The 22,012-nt window shown below is 30.6% G+C and overlaps 2 protein-coding genes and 1 non-coding gene across 10 annotated transcripts; 1 reads left to right on the top strand and 2 right to left on the bottom strand.

Annotated features, from left to right (window-relative positions):
• Window positions 1-509: 509 nt before the first annotated feature.
• Window positions 510-2,079, bottom strand: LOC111241707. 8 transcript variants are annotated; one of them, XR_002668025.1, is made up of 4 exons: window positions 1,827-2,062; window positions 1,310-1,339; window positions 1,101-1,220; window positions 510-1,002 (listed from the first exon to the last, which is right to left on the bottom strand). XR_002668025.1 is itself a non-coding variant. In XM_022781405.1 (3 exons), exons 1-3 carry the CDS (start codon window positions 1,786-1,788, stop codon window positions 882-884), a joined length of 315 nt encoding a protein of 104 aa, XP_022637126.1. In that variant the 5' UTR covers window positions 1,789-2,063; the 3' UTR covers window positions 510-881. The 8 variants fall into 8 exon arrangements, 4 of the variants coding, with proteins under 4 accessions (XP_022637126.1, XP_022637127.1, XP_022637128.1 ...); XR_002668023.1 differs by having other exon boundaries at window positions 510-1,220; window positions 1,696-2,079; XR_002668026.1 differs by lacking the exon at window positions 1,101-1,220 and having other exon boundaries at window positions 1,239-1,339; window positions 1,827-2,078.
• Window positions 2,080-9,836: 7,757 nt separating this feature from the next.
• LOC106762100 (pleiotropic drug resistance protein 1) lies at window positions 9,837-16,089 on the top strand. The gene is made up of 21 exons (XM_014645812.2): window positions 9,837-10,159; window positions 10,251-10,371; window positions 10,465-10,638; window positions 10,750-10,909; window positions 11,017-11,093; window positions 11,206-11,259; window positions 11,364-12,038; window positions 12,137-12,453; window positions 12,551-12,711; window positions 12,813-12,916; window positions 13,002-13,146; window positions 13,231-13,320; window positions 13,440-13,564; window positions 13,665-13,997; window positions 14,124-14,414; window positions 14,511-14,594; window positions 14,681-14,814; window positions 14,906-15,133; window positions 15,223-15,394; window positions 15,497-15,751; window positions 15,829-16,089. Exons 1-21 carry the CDS (start codon window positions 9,837-9,839, stop codon window positions 16,087-16,089), a joined length of 4,284 nt encoding a protein of 1,427 aa, XP_014501298.1.
• A 1,103-nt stretch (window positions 16,090-17,192) lies between these two features.
• Window positions 17,193-17,264, bottom strand: TRNAD-GUC. Its single transcript has one exon. It is a non-coding gene; the product is annotated as a tRNA-Asp (tRNA).
• Window positions 17,265-22,012: the final 4,748 nt, after the last annotated feature.

Below are 22,012 nucleotides of genomic sequence, written 5' to 3' on the forward strand. Positions count from 1 at the left end.
TTGGTCCAAGCCTATTTAGCTTAATAGTCGGGCCAAATTTACTTACTTCAATCTTCGATTTAGACCAATTCATCTTGATTCTTCATTTTAAACTGACTTTCTTTAACCTTAAACTGAAACAACTTCCTTCAACTTTTAGTTTGAACTAACTTGACTTGATCTTCGATCAAATTGACTATACTCGACCTTTAGATTAAACAATCATAATTTCACCTAAACTTACTCGACTTAACATTCGATTCATACTAACTTCACCTTTAGACCAAATAAATACAACTTAACTTTTACCTCGAGTTAACTTAATCTAGTCCTCAACTAAATAGCTTACTTTATACCTTTAATTTTAGATTTTAAAAATCCAAAATTATCCTATTCAAAATAGATTGAATTTAAAATCCAAAAAATATAAATATAAATTTAAGATAAGTTCATTTAAATTTAGATTATTATAGATTCGGCAACTTGAATTACTCACCCTTAATTCAGATCAAAGAACTTGATGCAGTATCTTGAAGGAAGTATTCAAAAGCCAAAATTAGTTCCTTTCATAACATAGTTGGTCACACAATTGACAGTTATTACAACATGCTTTTGCATCAAAACTATAGTTCCTTGATTAAAAGAAGACCAATGTCAATTGTGCAGTGGATTAGGAAGAAATTGATGATGGTCAAAGTTTAGCATCACAAGGAGATGATGATCAAAACCAAGACCATATAACACAACTGGGTTTAGGCTTGAGCTGCACACACTGACTCTTCCCTTGCTAAAAAGTATAGACAGGTCATAAGCTGTCAATCAGCTAACTCCCATCCTCTCTTCTCGACAGAAAAATAATGCATCAAGTTGTGCTATTTCCAATTTCTCTTGGAATTCTGGATTCAGATGCAACAAATCGTTTCTGCTATACTCGGTTTCAGCTTCCATGAAATCAAACCAATTCTTTGACCTTGTCCGCACGGATGCCCTTCTATTTTTGATTTCAGATATTTTCTTACAGTTCTAGATGTCGGTTTTCATCAACAACAAAAAAACTTGTAAATGTCAGATAAAAGCATGTGCGGACTCTTTGCATGAAACACAAATCAGAAGTTGCTAACTTGATAGAGCCTTTCTGCTGATAAATAGAGATTCAGTTCAATGATAAGATCAAGTGCATTAAATCAGACAATGGCTCTGAATTCGAGATGAAAGATTTTCTTATTTGCTTCAAAGACAATCTGCACCAACCAACATACTTAGAAACATCCCCAGAAAATTCTTTAGTAGTGTCCAAAATGAACTGGCGGATCAGAAACTGGATTCTCACCTCAATGCCACCATGAAAAAGCCCCATAGGCTGTAATGTAAGAAGCATAAAACATAAGCCACAGTTGAAATATGCAAAGCAGGTGTAATAACAAAAGGTTATATACAAACAGTTCTATGCTTTTGATTCTTACAAGTAATCTTTGTTTATTACGTATGGTATATCTTGTACTCTATTTCTCACAGATTAATTTCTGAACACACTCACTCACAACTCTTAAGAGATTGTATAGATACAGAGAACAAAACCCTTCTTATTCTTTCTAAAATAAAACAAGCCCAATATATAATAATTCTGGTTTCCAACAGCATCTGTTTTCCTTGGCAGAATTACCCAACAATTACAGAATATAAATTCTGTTTACAAACTATTTATCACAGACTTACTTTAAGAACAGGATTATTAACAGCCAAACCATGTAATACTCCCATGGACAATTTCTTTAGACTTCCAAAACCCCCATGGACACTTTTACGCATTGCTGCAAATCTTGCATTTATGAATGGAAGAAAATCACCTGATTGGAGCGCTACACTGCGAGAGAAAAGGCTCAAAATGGAACCTTTCAAGCCTCTTGCCGTAGGACCATTCAAGGGCCTTCAGGGACACACCATTTAAGAGGCGTGTCGAAGCTTCATAGCATACCATTCTCTGCGAATTTTGACATATTATCAAATACGTTTTCTAGAATGAAATTTACGAAATACCTAAAATGTATTATGAAATAAGATTTCTAGAACGAACTTCTCTTTCTTATTTTCTCCTCTCAAAACGATAAAAATAAATAATTAAATAAATAAAGATGTAGATGAAGATTCTCGCAATGGTGGCGGAGGTGACAAAGGTGACGTGGAGCAATAAAGAGATATATTTTAGTTTTTTTATTTTATTTTTAGGGAGTGTAAATAATAATCATGAGGCAGCAACTAGAAAAGTCCCACGATTAATTTTATACAACTAGTTATTGTACCTTGGCCACTGCTCTCCCACCCTCACTTTTTGCTTATTTCACCTCCATGCTTGTTAGTATTTTTTCTTCTTCGATATTTTTCAAATATAATCATTTTAATAAGTAATTTATACTATTATGTTTCACTCCTACTATTTATTCATTTTATTCAATTTGTTCTTTAATAGAATATTTAATTAAATCTTTTAATTTTAAAAAATGAAACAATGTGATAACTTTGTATCTAATCTGTAGTAAAATATTTAACAAAAACATAGTGATAATTTCAATACGGGAACAAAGTAATTTATAATCAACATATTTATAAAATTAATGACTTCAATTTCATCTAAGAAAACATTATATTTTTTATTTTTATTTTAAGTCTCGACAAACACTTAAAAAACATATATTAAAATTAGAATTAATCTAATTCTTGACTAATTCGGTCTTCGTTATAACCGTGTGTTTTAATCAAATTTTATTAAATTTATTTGATATTTCAAATATATTTTTACTTAACATTAAAATGAGAATATATCACATAATGTAAACAATTCAAATATTATTATAAAATATATTTGAAATATTAAATAAATAAAAAAAGATTGAGTTAAAAAAACTAAATTTCGGTACTTTTAAAATTGAGAGACTAAATTCAGTCAAAATTTTAAAGATGAACTATTTACGATTTTCATGTAGGACAAATACACATTTAATCTTTAAAACTGGTATTCTTTTTCATTTTTAAGATTTAGAAAATTAATTAGTTTTTATTAATTAAAGATTAAATTGAATAAAATAAGTAAACAATAAAACTCACAAAAATAATTAATTACATCAGAATTTTCTGTAAAAACTTGTTTGGAAAATCAGTGCCTTTTGTTTGTATTATCCATTGTTTTGTGATCAGAATTGGCGTAAGTTTTTAGATTTTTTTTAGATGACGCATATCAGTTGTCTGGAAACTTGACAATGTAGAACTGCGACAAGAATGATTAATCTATTCAGCTAAATCTTATCTATGTCTATTCTTTATTTTATGGTTTTTATGAACCAAGATATTTGTAATCAATAATTAAGGATTAATAATGTTTTAAAACACCAATAGTAGCAATATTATGTTATGACGTGTTTATGAGTGATGGAGATATGATATAATTGTGGAATACAACATTTTTAAGGTCAAACCATGTGATTTGAATTTATTAAAGATGTTAGAAGTTGTGATAGTTAAATTTCAATTCTTACGTAATATGTTGACAGTTTTCGTAATAATCTGCATGAGTTTGATTCCTTTGTCGATGGTTTTTTCTCTTTCTCCTAACAAAATTTGAGATTGATCTCGTTCATATCAAAGGATGAATCAAGTTTCAAATACCATTTTGTGCAATTTTTAAATTTTACTACACAATGCAGTGAATTACATTAAAAAATATTAGGATGTGTTTTATATTAGACTTTTAAAATCGATTAAACTAATTTTAAGTTTATTTTTTAATCTTTTTTATATTGATAAAGTATGTTGTTATAAAAATATAATCAATTTAAAGTATTTAAGTGGAATAATCTTCATTTTATTAATTAGTTTGCTAGAATTAAGTTAAATTTAAATTTCATTCTTTAATATTAATATTAACCTTCTTTTTTCTTTTAGTAACTTTTTTTATATGTGAAACAAGTTAACGTTGAATTAATAGATATTATGTTTTTAAATTCTTTTCATAAATATAAAACTGTTGATGTTAACCTTTTGCAAAGAAAAATTACTTAAAAAATATTATATATGTTTAGGTTGGGTATACATTATTTAGGTTTAAAGATAATAAAATAATTCTAACGTGAGTTTCATCTTTTATATACCCCTATAATTATCTCTTTGCATTTAATATATTTTTTCAACTATTATTTATATTAATTCATCAATGTCTATTAAAGAGCAAGTCAAGTCAATAAAGTTTGCTACAAAGAAGGAAAGCTTAGTCCCACTCTTCCTGTGGAACTTTTTTTTTTTTCATCTGTTTATTTACTTATATGTTTTTTTAATGATATTAAAAACATATGAAAGGATTTATTTGATGTAAATTAATTAAATATTAATTTAAATTAACTTTAAAATAAAATAAAAAACATGCAAAATTATATCATTTTAATTGAAAAATAAATCTAAAATTAGTGAGAGATTAGTATTCATAATTAAAGCATCACAGATTTAACTTCAAGATTAATAGTTAGAGCATCTCATACTTCATTCGAGTTTATACTATCTCCATCTCAACATCATAATTTTAATTTAGTTTTATTAAGCATATTTATCTCACACTTTATAGGAATTTTTAGTTTTGTCTTGCCTTGAGTGTTTTTCTTAATAAGCACAAAAACATGTTTAATTCATTTTCATACCTTAAGTCATCTATAATTCCACTTAATGTTATAATACATATGCATCAAGTTACAAAAAAAAAAAAAAAAAAGACACACACACAAATTCTCACATCAAACTAGGCAAAGTTATAAAACAAATAATAAATGCCCTTTAAAAACATCATGCTTTATGTTATGATTTGTAAAAAAAAAAAAACATAAACAAAATATTTAAGGTTATTCACTAACTTAAAGAAAAGCATAAACAAAATGTTCTAAAAAAAATACAAAAATATTTGATAAAAAAAAGTATAAACGAACTCTCAAACGTTGAGTAGTAACATTAAAAGTTTTTATTATTCTATTTGACAAAATATAAGTTTCAATTATTAAATTGTTTATATAAAAATTATGCTTACATTATCATATTAAATTAGAGACGAAAAAGCAAAGGCTTGTGAAAGAGAAAAAACATTAATTGAACAATTAAGGTTGAGCATGGTCAAGTGAAACCTTAAAAAATAAGTTTCTAATTGTTATAAGCTTTGACTTATAAGTGCTTAAGTGCTTGATGAAAAATGTTTAAGCTAGGATATATATATATATATATAATATCACTTTAAAAATGCATCTTTATCAACTATTTTTAAGTTCTTTGGATTTATTTATTATAAACTCTAGTATCACGTGAATGTATATCTCATGTAACAATGTCTTAATCCTTTTTAAAATTTTGATATCCACACTAATTTATAATGTTCTTTAAAATATGTTAAAGCTCCTTTTATTATCATAAAAATAAAAAATAGAGTTTATTAATACTGAGTTTTTTTACATACAAGTTTATTAATATACATTAAATGAGTTTGTTCACTCGTTGATTAAATGAGTTTTGCAATATACATCATACACACATTAGACAAGTTTATAGCATTATACATTATACGAGTGTGTCCATATACTTATAAGAAAAGTCTAGCAATACATAATACAAGAGTTTGTTAATATATTTATTAGATAAGTTTAGGAATATACATCAGACAAGTCTTTTCATACACTTATTAGACGAGTATTACAAAAAATATTACATGAGTCTAACAATACACATTAGACAACACTGTAGATACACTAATTAGAATAGTATAACAAACATATATATTAGATAAGTCATTTCATACATTGATTATATGAGTTTTGGAATAATTTGATTAAACAAGTTGTTGATGAATTGATCAAACCAATCTAGTAATACACATTAAACAACTCATTCATATATTAATTAAATGAATATGACAATATACATTAAACAAGTTTTTTCATACACGGATTAGACAAGTCTATTAATACACGTGTGTTCATTCACTAATTAAATGAATCTTGTAATATATGTTAAATCGATTTGTTCATAAACTAATTAGACAAATTTAGCAATATACATTAGACGAGTATATCTATGCATTAATTAAACAAATATTTTGTACATAAAACATAAAACATAAAACAAGTTATTTCTTGCAATACACATTAGATGTGTTTGTTCACACATTTTGATTAAATGAGTTTAACAATATACATTAAACGAGTCTACACATTTTTAAATATCTTTTAGTATAAAATATATTTAAAACTATTTTAATATAATATATATTAAAAAAAAGAAACAATATCTACTATCTCGTGCGCATTAAAAATATTCATATATTCATAAATTTTTCATTCAACTCTTACTTTACCACCGAATAAAAGTTCCTGTGTCATTAACTACTTAGACGCATTCAATTTTGGGTAGCAACTGTACACATCTTATCATCAATTCATTTTTCTTACACTCCTTAAAACTTCATATAGGATGCATTTTGCAAAAACATTAGCTCCTAGGGATCACCTCTTATAAAATTAGAGGTATCATCAAAAGCTGATCAATCATTCTTGTAATGAAAAGAAAAATAATAAAATTTGAATTTCTTTTTTACTTGATCCCCATTAAATTTTTTTGTTTATTAGTATTTCATTTTTTTTCTAAATATCTTTGCATTTTCGTCATCAACATGACAATAATAATAATTATTATTTTCATTTTTAACTTGTTAATTAACTTAGTTTTTTCTCTTTAATTCTCTTTAACTTATTAGTTAATTCACACATTTCCTCTCGTAGAATGAGTTTACCAGAATGAGTTGACCAATAGATTAAAAGACATTGACGAGAAAATGAAATCCATTGATGAATTTGAGATATAAAAGTAAAAATAAAAATCATATCAATCTTTTAATGGAAAAAAAAATCAAAGACTAAATAATTAAAAATAGATTTTGAATATTTAGATAAAAGAAATTAATAAAATTAAGCTAAAAATAGTAAAATTTATTAAGTAATTAAAATTTAATCCATTCAATAAAAAATCAAAAGTTACAGTAAAAGAGTAATTCCAAACATGATAACAAGTGAGAATGTTTAAAAAAAGTGATTTGGATAAAAGTATTGCAATTAATTATATTATATTGATGAATATGGTTTATACAAGAGAGTAATCAATACCTCGAAATACTTTATATATAGAGTAACCATTAATTCTAAATGTGGTTCAATTTATTGAGTCTTTAATTTCCTTATACATTTTATATATATATAAAAAAAAGTTTCATGATTTTATATTTTTTAACTCAACTCGTCTATCAAAACATTACAATCTACACTCAAGCATATAGTTTCAAAATAAGTTCACCAATCTCTAACATAAATAAACTAAAACATTCATAACATTTTTTGTGCTCTTGAAATAATAAATTAATATTTGAAAGTTTAGCAAGGACATGTATTTCAAGATTTACTTAATCCTAAAAAAAATTCGCAACTCATAAAACATCCATACTATAAAAGTTGATCTTGATGAAAGATCACATTTTCAACTCAATTTTTTGAAAAATCAAAGCATATACAAGAACCTAGAAAAGATTAGATATAATGTTCTTAAAACATAAAAAAAAAAACATATTCTAAAATAATCATGATAAGTTAAAATTATGATCAATATATGCACTGTTTTATCACTATGCACTATTTCACTAATGAAAATGAAAACGATGGAATTTAGTTTTATAAAAATAAAAAAATACATTTAGATACAAATAAATTTTGTAAAATGAATAACTAAACAGTTACAATTTTATTTTATAGTTGCAACTTAAAATTTTTACATTTATTCTTTTTAAAATTGTCACTACCAGACAGGAAAAATTAATTAATGTATCTTATTAAAGACAAAAGATTTGAGGCCTATAAGAATGATAGAAATAATTGTGATAGAAGATTCAATTATGGAATGCTGGTCCCTTTTAGTATGCTTCACTAAACTTCAGATAAAGCTACTATTTTACCTAATCGTTGTTGCTAAATATTAATAAAGAAAAAAGGATTTTACCTATATTATGATAGTTCTAAATTAGATTATCTTATTCTGTTTTTATCCATATTTTGGTAGCAATTATCAAGGGAGACCTTAAGGTTCATATTATTAAATTACAACGTTTCTTTAAATTTTTAAATTTAAATTTGCTAATTTTAAAAATAAATAAAAAGTATCAATTTTAAATTTGCTAATTATGGTCTCACCAACACCTCAACATGTTAGATTTAGGTTATGTTAATATATTAGTTACATGTCACAGTATTAAGTTTTAAAGGTCAAATATAAAAAAAAAAAGAACTAAAATTATATATAATATTATGTGTCAAGAAAAATATTTTAAAAATAATTTAATTTTACATTGATTTATAAAATTAGATTCATATTTATTTATATATTTTAAATTAATTGATATAAAACTTTCAATACAATTTTTTTACAATAATGATCTAACGATCCAATAATAATAAAATAATTTATCTAATAAATAATAAATCTAGATTCCGTAAATACAATATAAATAAAAAAGTCAATATTTTAATATTTATTATAGACCGTAAATACAGGAGTCACACTTAAATCTAGATTCCGTGTCAAAAACGAAGCGGAGAAATAATCAATGACTCTGTTTTAATGTATCTAGAAACACTTAATTTTTCAGACCGATGTCATGTTTTTTCAATTCACAAGTCAAACGTCAATGGTTTGATTATTCTATAGTTGCCAATGTTCCGGAAACCAACAATTACAAATAAGCCACCTCCAATTTCAACCTTATTTCTACCATTTATTTTCTATAATTTCCTATCTTAATTAGGATATATTTTTTTGTTGATTGTGTTAATTATCAAGTTTTTTTGTTTTACCAAGGATATAAATATTATATAAATGCGATTTTTAGAAATTGATATTAAAACAATGTAAGCCTTAGCAGTATACATATTTATGAATACCTAAAGATTACATGGTAAATTTTTTGTCTCTTATTTTTAGTTTTTTTTTTTCATTTTAAATATAAATAATTAGCTCTTAATCTTAGTGAGTTTAGCCCAACAGATTAAATTAATACATGAATGTTGGCTTTTATCACACATCCTAGTATTGTACTAAGATTATTTATTCATTTTAAATTTCTTACAGTTATTCTAATATTGACTTTTGCACAGCTACACGTCATCTTCATTTGGTGTATGAACAAATGAAACGTATGAAATGTCCTCTTCTTTAGGGCAGAGAGATTGGAACTTTCCTTTCAGACTTAGAAATTTTCCTGCGCGTCGTGTCTGTCAGCTAACAACTTTTTATTATCATTATTATTATTATTTTAAAAAAATATTATAATTTTTATTTGAAGAATATATATATATTTTAATTGTATATCAAATTTTTGTTTTTCTGCAGCTATAATTGTATATTGTTAAAATGTATTTTTTATAAGTTGGAAAAACTAGGAATTGCATTGATTTATTTTTACAAACTCAAGACAATGTTTCCGTACAAATTTTCTTTCTGGTTTTTCTTACCGTAAACAAAAACAAAAGCAAAAACCGAAGCCTATTGTTATATATTTACGTTTGACTCTTCAAGCGCCGCCTGCTTTTTTCTCATGCATGTATAAATAGAGACATGTTTGTGAGGAAGAGAAACTCAAATACTCCTTCATTTTTTATGCAAGCTCTTTCATTCTTTAGCATTTAGTTGCAGACAGAAAGAGTAGTGCTTTGATTGGTTTAGCTATATTAGGGTTTTCTACCTTCAAGTAGGGGAAGAAGAAGAAGAAGAAGGGGAAACAAGGGATAAAGGAAAACATGGAGGGAGATATTTACAGAGCAAGTAACAGTTTACGTGCCAGAAGTTCAACGGTTTGGAGGAACAGTGGCGTGGAGGCATTTTCAAGGTCTTCACGTGAAGAGGATGACGAAGAAGCTCTCAAATGGGCTGCTCTTGAGAAGCTACCCACCTACAACCGTCTCAGGAAAGGGTTGTTGACAGCATCTCATGGAGTTGCAAACGAAATCGATGTTACTGATCTTGGTTTCCAACAGAAACAAAAGCTTCTTGAGAGGTTGGTTAAAGTGGCCGAAGAGGACAACGAGAGGTTCTTGTTGAAGCTCAGGGAGCGTATTGACAGGTATATTATATTACCTCTTCTTCATTATAGTAGTAGGATTTTTGTTGAGTCTCATGTTTTTCACCTTTTGCTTGATTTGTTATTGTTATAGAGTTGGGCTTGATCTTCCAACCATTGAAGTTCGATACGAGCACTTGAATATTGACGCAGAGGCTTTTGCGGGAAGTAGAGCCCTGCCTTCTTTCATCAACTCTGTTACCAATGTCCTAGAGGTAGGGAAGGGCTGAATCTACTGTATATGAGCTTGGTTTCTCTGTTTTCTTTTGTTTTTTCAATTAGTCTCATCATGGTATTTGGTCGTGCAGGGATTTCTTAACTTGCTCCATATTGTCCCAAGCAAAAAGAAACACGTTACCATTCTTAAAGATGTCAGCGGAGTTATTAAACCTCGCAGGATGACACTGCTTTTGGGTCCTCCCAGTTCAGGAAAGACCACACTCCTCTTGGCCTTGTCTGGAAAGCTTGATGAAAGTCTTAAGGTTAAACCACTTCTTTTTAATATATGTATAGGCCTATGTGTTGTTTTTCAGGTATCAGAAAAATAAACGGAGAAAACAAACTGATATCGATACCGATGTGTTGTTTTTCAGGTATCAGGAAAAGTGACTTACAATGGGCATGAACTGAACGAGTTTGTGCCCCAGAGAACCGCTGCTTACATCAGCCAGCATGATGTTCACATTGGAGAAATGACTGTGAGGGAAACCTTGGCTTTCTCAGCAAGGTGCCAAGGTGTTGGATCACGTTATGGTTAGTTTCCCTTTACCTCCTCTCTCTAAGCTTTTCAAAATCTAATTTAACATGTATGCAGCCTAACTAAGAATGACCGATCATAATTTAATTCTTTGAATCTGCAGACATGCTATCTGAGTTGTCTAGAAGAGAGAAAGCAGCAAATATCAAGCCTGACCCAGATCTTGATGTGTACATGAAGGTCACCAAAATAAGCTTTTATTAATCCTTTTTCAGTAAAATAGAAAAACCAAAGCAAAATATATATATTCCATCTTTGGATTGTATCTGATTATAATCTTTTGATATAACAGGCAACTGCAACTGCAGGCCAGGAGTCAAGCATAGTGACAGATTACACAATGAAGGTAATGGTTAAACAAACACGGTTCAATTCAATTATGTGATGACATGTGCTAGAGATTGCTACGAAGGCCAGGATACTGAACTCTTCAACTGTTTATCATTTCAGATTCTGGGGTTAGATATATGTGCTGATACCATGGTGGGGGATGAGATGTTGCGTGGGATCTCTGGAGGACAAAGGAAGCGTGTTACTACAGGAGAGATGTTGGTTGGACCTGCAAATGCTTTATTCATGGATGAAATCTCCACAGGGTTGGACAGCTCCACCACATTTCAGATTGTGAGCTCTCTCAGGCAGTACGTCCACATTCTAAATGGAACTGCTGTCATATCTTTGCTCCAGCCAGCACCCGAGACTTATGACCTTTTCGATGACATTATCTTAATCTCAGATGGCCAAGTTGTTTATCATGGCCCTCGTGAATATATTCTGGACTTCTTTGAATCCATGGGTTTCAGATGTCCCGAGAGGAAAGGTGCNGCTGACTTTCTTCAAGAAGTGACTTCCAAGAAAGATCAAGCACAGTACTGGGTGCGCAGAGATCAACCATACAGATTTGTGACGGTTACTCAGTTTGCTGAGGCTTTTCAATCATTCCATATCGGTAGGAAACTTGGACAGGAGCTTGCAGTTCCATTTGACAAGACTAAGAGCCACCCTGCTGCATTAACCACTAAGCGGTTTGGTATCAACAAGAAGGAGCTGTTAAAGGCTAACTTCTCAAGGGAGTATTTGCTTATGAAAAGGAATTCATTTGTTTACATCTTCAAGCTATGTCAGGTTGGTGCTTGAATTCTACCTTGTTTCATAGCAAGAAAAACTGCACACTGTGGTTCATGATCATTTTTAATTACCGTTTTGCTCTTGATGTTTTTCAGCTTTTCATCATGGCGTTGATTGCATTGACACTTTTTTTCCGAACGGAGATGCATCATGACGATATTGATGATGCGGGCGTTTATGCTGGTGCTATCTTTTTTACAATAATGACGGTTATGTTTAATGGAATGGCTGATATTTCGATGACCATTGCTAAGCTTCCTGTTTTCTACAAGCAACGGAATCTTCTATTTTATCCCTCTTGGGCATATGCCATTCCTTCGTGGATTCTCAAGATTCCCGTTACATTAGCGGAGGTTTCTGTTTGGGTATTTATGACCTACTACGTTATTGGATTTGATCCAAATGTTGGGAGGTACAGAAACTTCTTTCATCAGTTTGGAGCACGTGAACATTGCAGGTTTTAGTTGGTTGCATGTTGCTAATAATGTGAGTTATTGGATTTTTTGCAGGTTCTTCAAGCAGTTCCTCATTCTATTTTTTATCAGTCAGATGGCTTCTGGACTATTCAGAGCTATTGCAGCACTTGGTAGGAACATGATTGTTGCCAACACATTTGGATCCTTTGCAGTTCTCACGCTTCTTGCATTGGGTGGTTTCATTCTGTCAAAAAGTAAGTTAATCACACAGACACTCGAGTGAAAAATTGAAGCATTTCTATCATAATATGAAAATCTAAGCAATTGCTTCTGTATTTCATTGCCAATGAAACAGGGGATATCAAAAACTGGTGGATTTGGGGTTTCTGGATTTCACCTTTAATGTATGGGCAGAATGCTTTGATGATCAATGAATTTCTCGGAAACAATTGGCACAACGTAATTTCTTGAACTAAAAACTTTACAATGTGTATACTTTTGTTAAGAAAGGCGCGATTCTAAGTTCTTTTCTCTCTAATTACAGGCTACCTACGATTTAGGAGTTGCATATTTGGACTCTCGTGCATTCTTCACAGATTCGTATTGGTATTGGATAGGCTTCGCGGGATTGGTTGGATTTGTGCTCGTTTTGAACGGGTTGTTTGCTTTTGCTCTCGAATTCCTTGGCCGTGAGTACTTTTCACATCATTTGTACTTTAAAACTCTTTTGTAAGTGGAAGGTTTCACTAAAAAGAATGCACCTAAATTTACAGCATTTGATAAGCCACAAGCATCAGTAACTGAAGAAGAACCAGAAGCAAATAATGGAGGAACAGTAGCAGAAGTTGAATTACCACGAAGAGGTGAGCTATGTTTCTTATTTGTCACTCATGAATACTCATTGGTAATCACACTTGATGATTAACAGGAATTCGAATTATACCTCAACTCACTGAACAATTATATTTCAAATGTCCTACAGAAAGTTCAGGAAGAGATGGTTCTGTTGTGGAATCCAGCCATGGAAAGAAAAAGGGAATGGTTCTTCCTTTTGAACCACATTCTATCACCTTTGATGAAATTGTCTACTCTGTTGACATGCCACAGGTAAATCACATTCCGTGTTATAAATTTAACCTCTGAAGTGTCTCTATTTTAACACTTCTTTAGCCAGAAGATTTCTAACTTCCTTGATTTCGACTTGCAGGAAATGAAGGATCAAGGTGTACAAGAGGACAGACTGGTGCTTCTGAAGGGTGTCAGTGGTGCATTCAGGCCTGGTGTTCTCACAGCTTTGATGGGTGTAAGTGGTGCTGGTAAGACTACGTTGATGGATGTTCTGGCTGGTAGGAAAACCGGCGGATATATTGATGGAAGCATCAAAATTTCTGGGTACCCTAAGAAGCAAGAAACATTTGCGCGTATCTCTGGATACTGTGAGCAAAATGATATCCATTCACCTCATGTTACTGTTTACGAATCCTTGGTCTACTCAGCCTGGCTACGTTTACCTTCAAGTGTTGATTCCAAAACCAGAAAGGTTAGTTAGTAAGGACTTGTGAAAAATGTTAAAGCGTTTTAAGTTTAAGTTTTTCATTGAGATAGCTGGCTTTATCTTCATAGAAGCTGATTGTTCGAACTTTTTGGATTTGACAAATGGCTGCAGATGTTCATTGAGGAAGTCATGGAATTGGTGGAGCTGAACCCATTAAGGAACTCGCTGGTTGGATTGCCAGGTGTGAGTGGCCTCTCTACTGAACAGCGGAAGAGGCTGACTATTGCGGTTGAATTGGTGGCTAACCCATCCATAATTTTCATGGATGAGCCTACTTCTGGGCTAGATGCAAGAGCTGCTGCTATTGTCATGAGAACAGTCAGAAACACTGTGGACACCGGAAGAACTGTTGTGTGCACCATCCATCAGCCCAGCATTGACATATTTGAAGCATTTGATGAGGTGAGTGACCACAATGACAAATGAACACGTGTCTTACTTGGTTTCTCTCCCACCGTAGGCTTGAATCTAACATGATGTCTTTTTGTGTGATTCCAGCTGTTCCTAATGAAGCGTGGAGGACAAGAAATATACGTCGGGCCACTGGGACGTCATTCTAGTCATCTGATCAAGTATTTTGAGGTAAGATCATACTCTAACAATCAAATGAGAACGACCAATATTCTTCACAGTAAATACTAATTTTCCCAATAATTTCCACTCTCCAGAGCATTGATGGAGTGAGCAAAATCAAAGATGGATATAACCCTGCTACATGGATGTTGGAAGTTACAACCACAGCTCAAGAGCTTAGTTTGGGTGTTGATTTCACTGACCTGTACAAGAACTCTGATCTATATAGGTAAGGCAACGCAAGTGGATATGAATATACTAACTCTTGTTTGTTTTCTTGATTTTCGTGATGCTTAAGTGTGTTTTTCATGGTTTTTCAGGAGAAACAAACAGCTTATACAAGAGTTGAGTCAACCTGCTCCCGGTTCAAAGGATCTTCATTTCCCTAGTCGATACTCTCAGTCCTTCTTGGTTCAATGCCAAGCTTGCTTATGGAAACAACGCTGGTCATATTGGCGTAATCCACCATACACTTCTGTGAGGTTTTTCTTCACAACTTTCATAGCCCTGATGTTTGGAACGATGTTCTGGGACCTCGGAGGAAAACAGTGAGTAAAATATTATTGAAATTGAAAGTAATTTATCATTACTCTTGGAAATTCCACAAATGTTCTGATTCCTTGGGGTGATTTTACAGTTCGACCAGAGGAGACCTGATGAATGCTATAGGTTCAATGTACACTGCTGTTCTCTTCCTTGGAGTACAAAATTCTTCCTCAGTACAGCCTGTGGTAGCAGTTGAAAGGAGTGTCTTTTACAGAGAAAAAGCTGCCGGAATGTATTCTGCCTTACCCTATGCATTTTCACAGGTAACTATCATCGTTATTTATTTTACAAACATGAAAAGTCAAGTACTTTAGTTTGCATACATTGATTATGTTAACAAACAAACTGGGTATTTATTGTGACAGATTCTTGTGGAGCTACCCTATATCTTTGCTCAAGCAGTGACATACGGTCTAATAGTTTATGCCATGATCGGATTTGAGTGGACTGCTGAAAAATTCTTTTGGTACCTATTTTTCATGTACTTCACACTGTTGTACTTCACCTTCTATGGCATGATGGCTGTGGGAGTGACACCGAACCACCATGTTGCTTCAATCGTGGCTGCTGCATTTTATGCAGTTTGGAATCTCTTCTCAGGATTTGTTGTTGCAAGACCTGTAAGTTTTGAATTAATAAAATACTTTGAGAAATGCATGACTATAGACTCAATTACAATGTTTTCTATTTTGAACAGAGCATTCCAATTTGGTGGAGATGGTACTATTGGGCATGCCCAGTGGCTTGGACCTTGTATGGATTGATTGGATCTCAGTTTGGAGATTTAACGGAATTCATGTCTGAAGAAGGCATGAACGTCAAAGATTTCATAGAACACAGTTATGGTATCGAACATGACTTCATTGGAGTTGCTGCTGTTGTGGTTGCTGGCATTGCTGTTCTCTTTGCATTTATTTTTGCTGTTGCAATCAAGACCTTTAACTTCCAAAAGAGATAGATTGGAGGACTCTTCCCGCAACCTGAACGATTCTTTATATTTTCATCTTACCTCTATACTTTATTATACTTGTATTATATCCATCATATATGCAGAAATTTTCAACTTTTAAGGCTTTTTTATGTAAGCAAAAAAGTAAGATAGTACTTGTTTTATCCCATTAATATTATGTACTTTTTGACGCCAAGCTGTAATAATAACTTGTAAGTTCTGAATTTCTATTCCAGTTCTTAAAAGTTGATATTCTTTCAACTAGAAGTTGTGGTTATCTGACAAACAATCTTTGGTAAAATCTCTTCTTTTTTTTGTTTACTGATCCCCTTTCCTCCTCTCTGCACTTAGATCAGCAATTTAGTATATCAGATACATGTAATGTAGCATCATAATCTAAATAACTTCATCAGATGGTGCATGATCCATGGAATGTTCCTGACTAGGAGGGATTGCAGCAGAGAAGCACAACATAGCTGACAACAAGATCATTTGAGACACCAACAATCTGCTGCATTAATATAACTGAAGTTTATTTATTAGGCAAATATTTTTTCTTAGATGTTAACAATTATCAATATACCAAATTGAGCAGCCAACACCACAAGTTTTGTCATATCAATTGTACCAATTCTGGATATTTCTAAAACTAAGACTATGCAGTTATGTTTTTACTATTTTTTCTTATGAAAAATGATACTTTGATACACAATTTTTTTAAATTCAGATACTATTCTTTCTTATTTGATATTATAAAAGTTTTCCTTTTTATAACCATTTTATCTTTATTGATTGAGTTAAACAAATATAGATGCATGTCATTCTATCATTATTCTTTACTTTTACTGTTGCTTTGTTTCTTATTCTTATAAATACTTTCTGTTTTGCCATTTTGTCCTAAATAACTAGATTCGGAAAACTTGTTTGCATTTATTCTGAAAAGCTTATTTGAAAAGGTTTATATTGCTCTGAAAATCATGTTCCAGAACAAATAATCCAAAAATCACTTTTACAGGTAAACTACTAATTTTTAAAAATAAAGGGTGTATAAGAGGAAAAAGCCTAGTGGACTCATCTTTGGCCCAATCAAAAAGAACCTTAAAAAGCAAAACCGCCGTTGCCGGGGATCGAACCCGGGTCATCCGCGTGACAGGCGGATATACTCACCACTATACTACAACGACTTGGTATTTGGTATTATGAAAAATAGATTATAGTTAAGCACTTTTTCTACCATTCTGCCGTGTTTGGGTTGATGTATTTGACTAGTGAGATGCATGAAAAAAGTGGGTTGGACAATCGGCAAAATTTAAGCACTTTGTCTACCATTCTGCCGTGTTTGGCGAAAGGAATAGATAAAGCACGTTGAGTTGTTTTTTTGTCTCTAATCTCTTTTTAGGTTTTAGCTGTGTCCTCTGGTCTACTATGCAATCATCTTCAATTACTTTTAATAATCATTTACATTTCAAAATTACACATTTTCATGTATGATAATTACTATTTCAAAATGGATGTTAAAATGAACATTAACGACGAGATCTATTATCATTTTTTGCCTGTCCTCGGAAGTTTAGAGTAGGTGAAAATTCTCTTAATTTATATCTTTTTCCGCTTTTGTGTTAAGCTTATTTATTTTTCTTAATAAATGATTCGCTACAAAATGATTTTTTTTTTGTGAACGCGTCACAGTTAATTACTCCTTTTTCTTGTAAAGATGAAGAAATAATTTCGATTTTATCTACTATTTAGTACGACGACGAAGAATCAAATTATCACTATATTTCTTCCTTTTTCTACTTCTTCTTTTAAGTGCAGGAAAACCCCAAGGAGTTGCGGGTTTTTTTCTACCAATTGGGGCCCTCCCTTCACCACCCCCATGCGGATGGTCTACAGGGTTCATAACTACTCCTCTTACTATAGGACGTTTACTTAGCCAACATTTAGATTCGACTCTACCTAAATTTTTCTGGTTTACCCCAACATTTCCCACTTGTCCAACTGTTGCCGAGCAATTTTTGGATATCAAACGGACCTCTTCAGAAGGTAATTTTAATGTGGCCGATTTCCCCTCTTTTGCAATTAGTTTCGCTACAGGACCAGCTGCTCTAGCTAATTGTCCACCCTTTCCGAGTGTGATTTCTATGTTATGTATGGNCGTNCCTAAGGGCATATCNGTTGAAGTAGATTCTTCTTTTTGATCAATCAAAACNTCTTCCCAAACTGTACAAGCTTCTTACAAAGCATACGACTTTCTGGATGTAGATGATGATATCTATACAGATGGATCTTATATATATATCGCACAATGAAGTACTGCACGAGTGGGTATATAGGAATCCAAATCTGCCGCTCATGTTTCATGTATGATAACAAGGTTGTGGAAAACATTAAGAATGAAAATAAATAAAAAAATCATTTTATTAAGGATCTTAGAAAAATTACAAACATCACTTGTTCACATTGTATCACACTAAGTGTCATTAACTTTAACGTTTTATTCAATATATGAGTTAATTATATAACACTAGGAATAACAAAATTATCCATAAAATTAAATGAAAATAAATAAAAAAGTTATAGGACCCAAAGTTAAAATCCAATCATTTTACGTAAACTAAAGTATATTTATGTTAAAATATTATATATCATATATAATTTTTAAAGAATGTTTATATTTTTTTATTTTTTAGATAAAATTATATTTTTATATATTCATCCATTCCTTCATTACTAATAATTTTAAGTAATTAAAAGAGTTAGAAAAATTCAATTTGTAAATTTAGTGATCCAAGACAATCGTCATTTTTTTTTATGAATAGACAATTTATACAAATAAACTCATCCCTATTTCGATGAAAAATTCCTACACTAAATAAGTATGAGTATGAATATAAGTAATATATTTTTTTTCAATTAGGTACTAACATGTAGATGTATATATTCATCTCGTTCCGATCCTTATATTCGTTCTAATATATATCTTTGTCCTCATTTGCCGTTCTAGTTTAAACTATTAAAATATTCATAATTTATTAAGTAATCTTTTATATCTATCTATATATTTAGTATAATATATGTACGGTATTTTCTTGAAAATAATATTATTGTCTATAATAAGTACTTATTATTTTCATTGTTTACTTTTAATCTTATTTTTTGAAAATGAATTGTACGTTTTACGAACCTCTTCTTATCAAACAAGCATGTTTATGAAAAAAAAAAGTATATATTTCCATATATTTAACAATTTTAAACTTCAAAAGAAACGCTCAAATGATCAGAATACAAAGAAGCAAAAGGTTGATATCTGATTCAATATATACGTTGATAACATGTGAATTTGTTTTGGATGAAGCTGCTGATATTTGAGAGTTTGTTGCTATGATATTTAATTGAGTAACCTTACTTTAACACATATTATATTTATTTGATATACTAATAAGAGTAAAATAATCATAAAAAAAAAACGAAGGATAATGGAAATTTAAAAGAATTTGTAACGTATGATTAGTCTATTTAATTTGCATGTCCATTATTATAAGGTAGACAAAGCATGTCACGTCTACTATTGAACACGGAACACATATTCATATCTCCCACAAAAATCTTTGGTATAACTCTTTCAAGTCTTGCGTCTATTACAAATAAGATTAAACTATAATATATAAGTGGAATATAAATCTCAACTTACAAGTCACAGTTTTGTGAGGTTAAGTTAGGTTTCAGTCCATTTCTTAACATGGTATGAGAGCCATAATGGGAGTCTATGCTAACAAGATTTCTTTCTTGCACATTTCTATTCCATCCATTATCGGACCATTATCGGATCATCAATTTATTTTATTCTCACACTCAAGATGTCTATACCTCGACGTAAAGAAGATGTGAATTATAATATATAAATAAAAGGTTTAATCATGTTCCTATTTTTGGTGATTTTTTTAAATTAGGTCCCTCATTTTTTCTTTTTCTCAATTGGTCCCTATTTTTGAAAAATTGAAGTAATTAGGCCACTGTCGTTAGTTTCGTACTAACACCGTTAAAAAGGACGACACGTGTCAGCTCGTGATTTTTTTGAACTTTTTAAATATATTTTTAATTATTTTTTTTTCTTTTAATAATAAAATTTGCCGCGTGTCAAGTTGACATTATGCCACGTAGCAATGACAGTGTGAGGTGGCACTAACAGTGTCACGTGTCACTATCAGACCACGTGTCATTAGATTTGTTTCACTTTGGTCTCTATATTTTTAATTTGTCTCAATTTCGTCCCTGTATTCTTATTTTGTCTTAATTTAGTCTTATTTTTTTAAAAAATTAAACAATTTTGTTTCTCTCCAAGTTCAAACAAAATTTTATTTGTATATAAATCTTTACAAAGAAATTTATACAAATTAAATTTTTTATTAGAAAAATAAAAAAATTACAAACTAACATATGACACATTTTTATTTATATAGTAGTAAAGAAATCATTTAACCTAAATAATATGAATGAGTAACCTATAAAAGTTAACATCTCAATAATAAATATTTTTGTGAAGGTAATCTACACAAGTATAATCTCAATACTTCCTCAACAACTCATAAAAAGTTTCTAGAGTTAAATATTTCGATTTGAAATACATCATTACTAATAATTTGCTTAACAGAAACAAATTTAAAGACAAAAATTTGGAAAATGTACATCCCGTATTTTAGTTGGGAAGGAAAAAATTTTTTAAATTTTTTAAAAAAATTAGGACTAAATTGGGACAAAATAAAAATACAAGGACCAAATTGGAACAAAATAAAAATACAGGACCAAATTGAAACAAACGCAATGACACGTGGTTTGATAGTGACACATGGCACTGTCAGTGCCACCTCACAATCATTGCTACGTGGCATAATGTCAACTTGACACGTGGCAAAATTTATTTTTAAAGAAAAAAAATAAAAAATAAAAATAAAAATAATTAAAAATATATTTAAAAAATTTTAAAAAATCACGAGCTGACACGTGTCACCCTTTTTAACAGTGTTAGTACGGAACTAATGACAATAACCTAATTGCGTCAATTTTTCAAAAGTAGGGACCCAATTGAGAAAAAGAAAAAATGAGGGACCTAATTGAAAAAAGTTACCAAAAATAAAAACTATCAGAATGATTTAAACCTAAATAAAATGTAAAACTCATCTTACAAACCGATTTTGTGGAGATAAGTTAGGCTTAAAACTCCACTTCCTTAAATCCATTGTTTCTTCACTAACATGTAACAGTTGAAACTGTTACCATTAAAAATGGATTAGATATGAAAATCAGAAAAAGATCAAAGCAGTAACAGAAAGAAACCTTTGCTTCCATTTAGGAGCCAGCCCGTGTGCTACACTTATCAGCATATGCTTTTTTTGGAAGTTTGAAATCAAACATAAACCCACAGAGAGGTTGAGCTTTCATCATTAACACAGGTACCTCTCAATCACATTGATTAGATTAAGATAATAATTAATATTAATAATAATAACAATAGATAAGAAAGGTGCACTAGTCATTCACAATTTGAAAAGACAATGACCTAAGCAAAAACAAATTCAGTACATTAATTTAATTAAACAGTATTTTGTATCTGATATATATATATATATATATATATATATATATATATATATATATATATATATTCATAATATATTGCTTCGAATTCTCGTGTGGTGGGATCGGAGGAGGTTGGTAACAGATCAGTGATCCTATTCAGAAAATCTCATTCAAAAAGTTTGATGACGAAGGATCATTGGTCTTATTCAATTGGTGTAAGTAAAACATCTCATTCAGAAAATCTCAACTCATATCTAGCTTCAATGAGCTACGTGCTTGATGTGATTGAGATTGATTCGGATATATAAATATATATATATATAACTTGATTCTGATATTTGACAGAAACAGTCGA

The sequence above is a fragment of the Vigna radiata genome, chromosome 5, assembly GCF_000741045.1.
Source record: "Vigna radiata var. radiata cultivar VC1973A chromosome 5, Vradiata_ver6, whole genome shotgun sequence".
Classification (NCBI taxonomy): domain Eukaryota; kingdom Viridiplantae; phylum Streptophyta; class Magnoliopsida; order Fabales; family Fabaceae; genus Vigna; species Vigna radiata.

Bases quoted from the DNA above. Each gene is read 5' to 3' on its own strand.
- LOC111241707 (XM_022781404.1), bottom strand. From the start codon at position 1,788: ATGCGTAAAAGTGTCCATGGGGGTTTTGGAAGTCTAAAGAAATTGTCC. The intron at 1,340-1,695 runs GTAAGTCTGTGA...CTTACATTACAG, and splicing joins TTAATAATCCTGTTCTTAAA to CCTATGGGGCTTTTTCATGG. The intron at 1,003-1,309 runs GTGAGAATCCAG...ACCGACATCTAG, and splicing joins TTTTTCATGGTGGCATTGAG to AACTGTAAGAAAATATCTGA.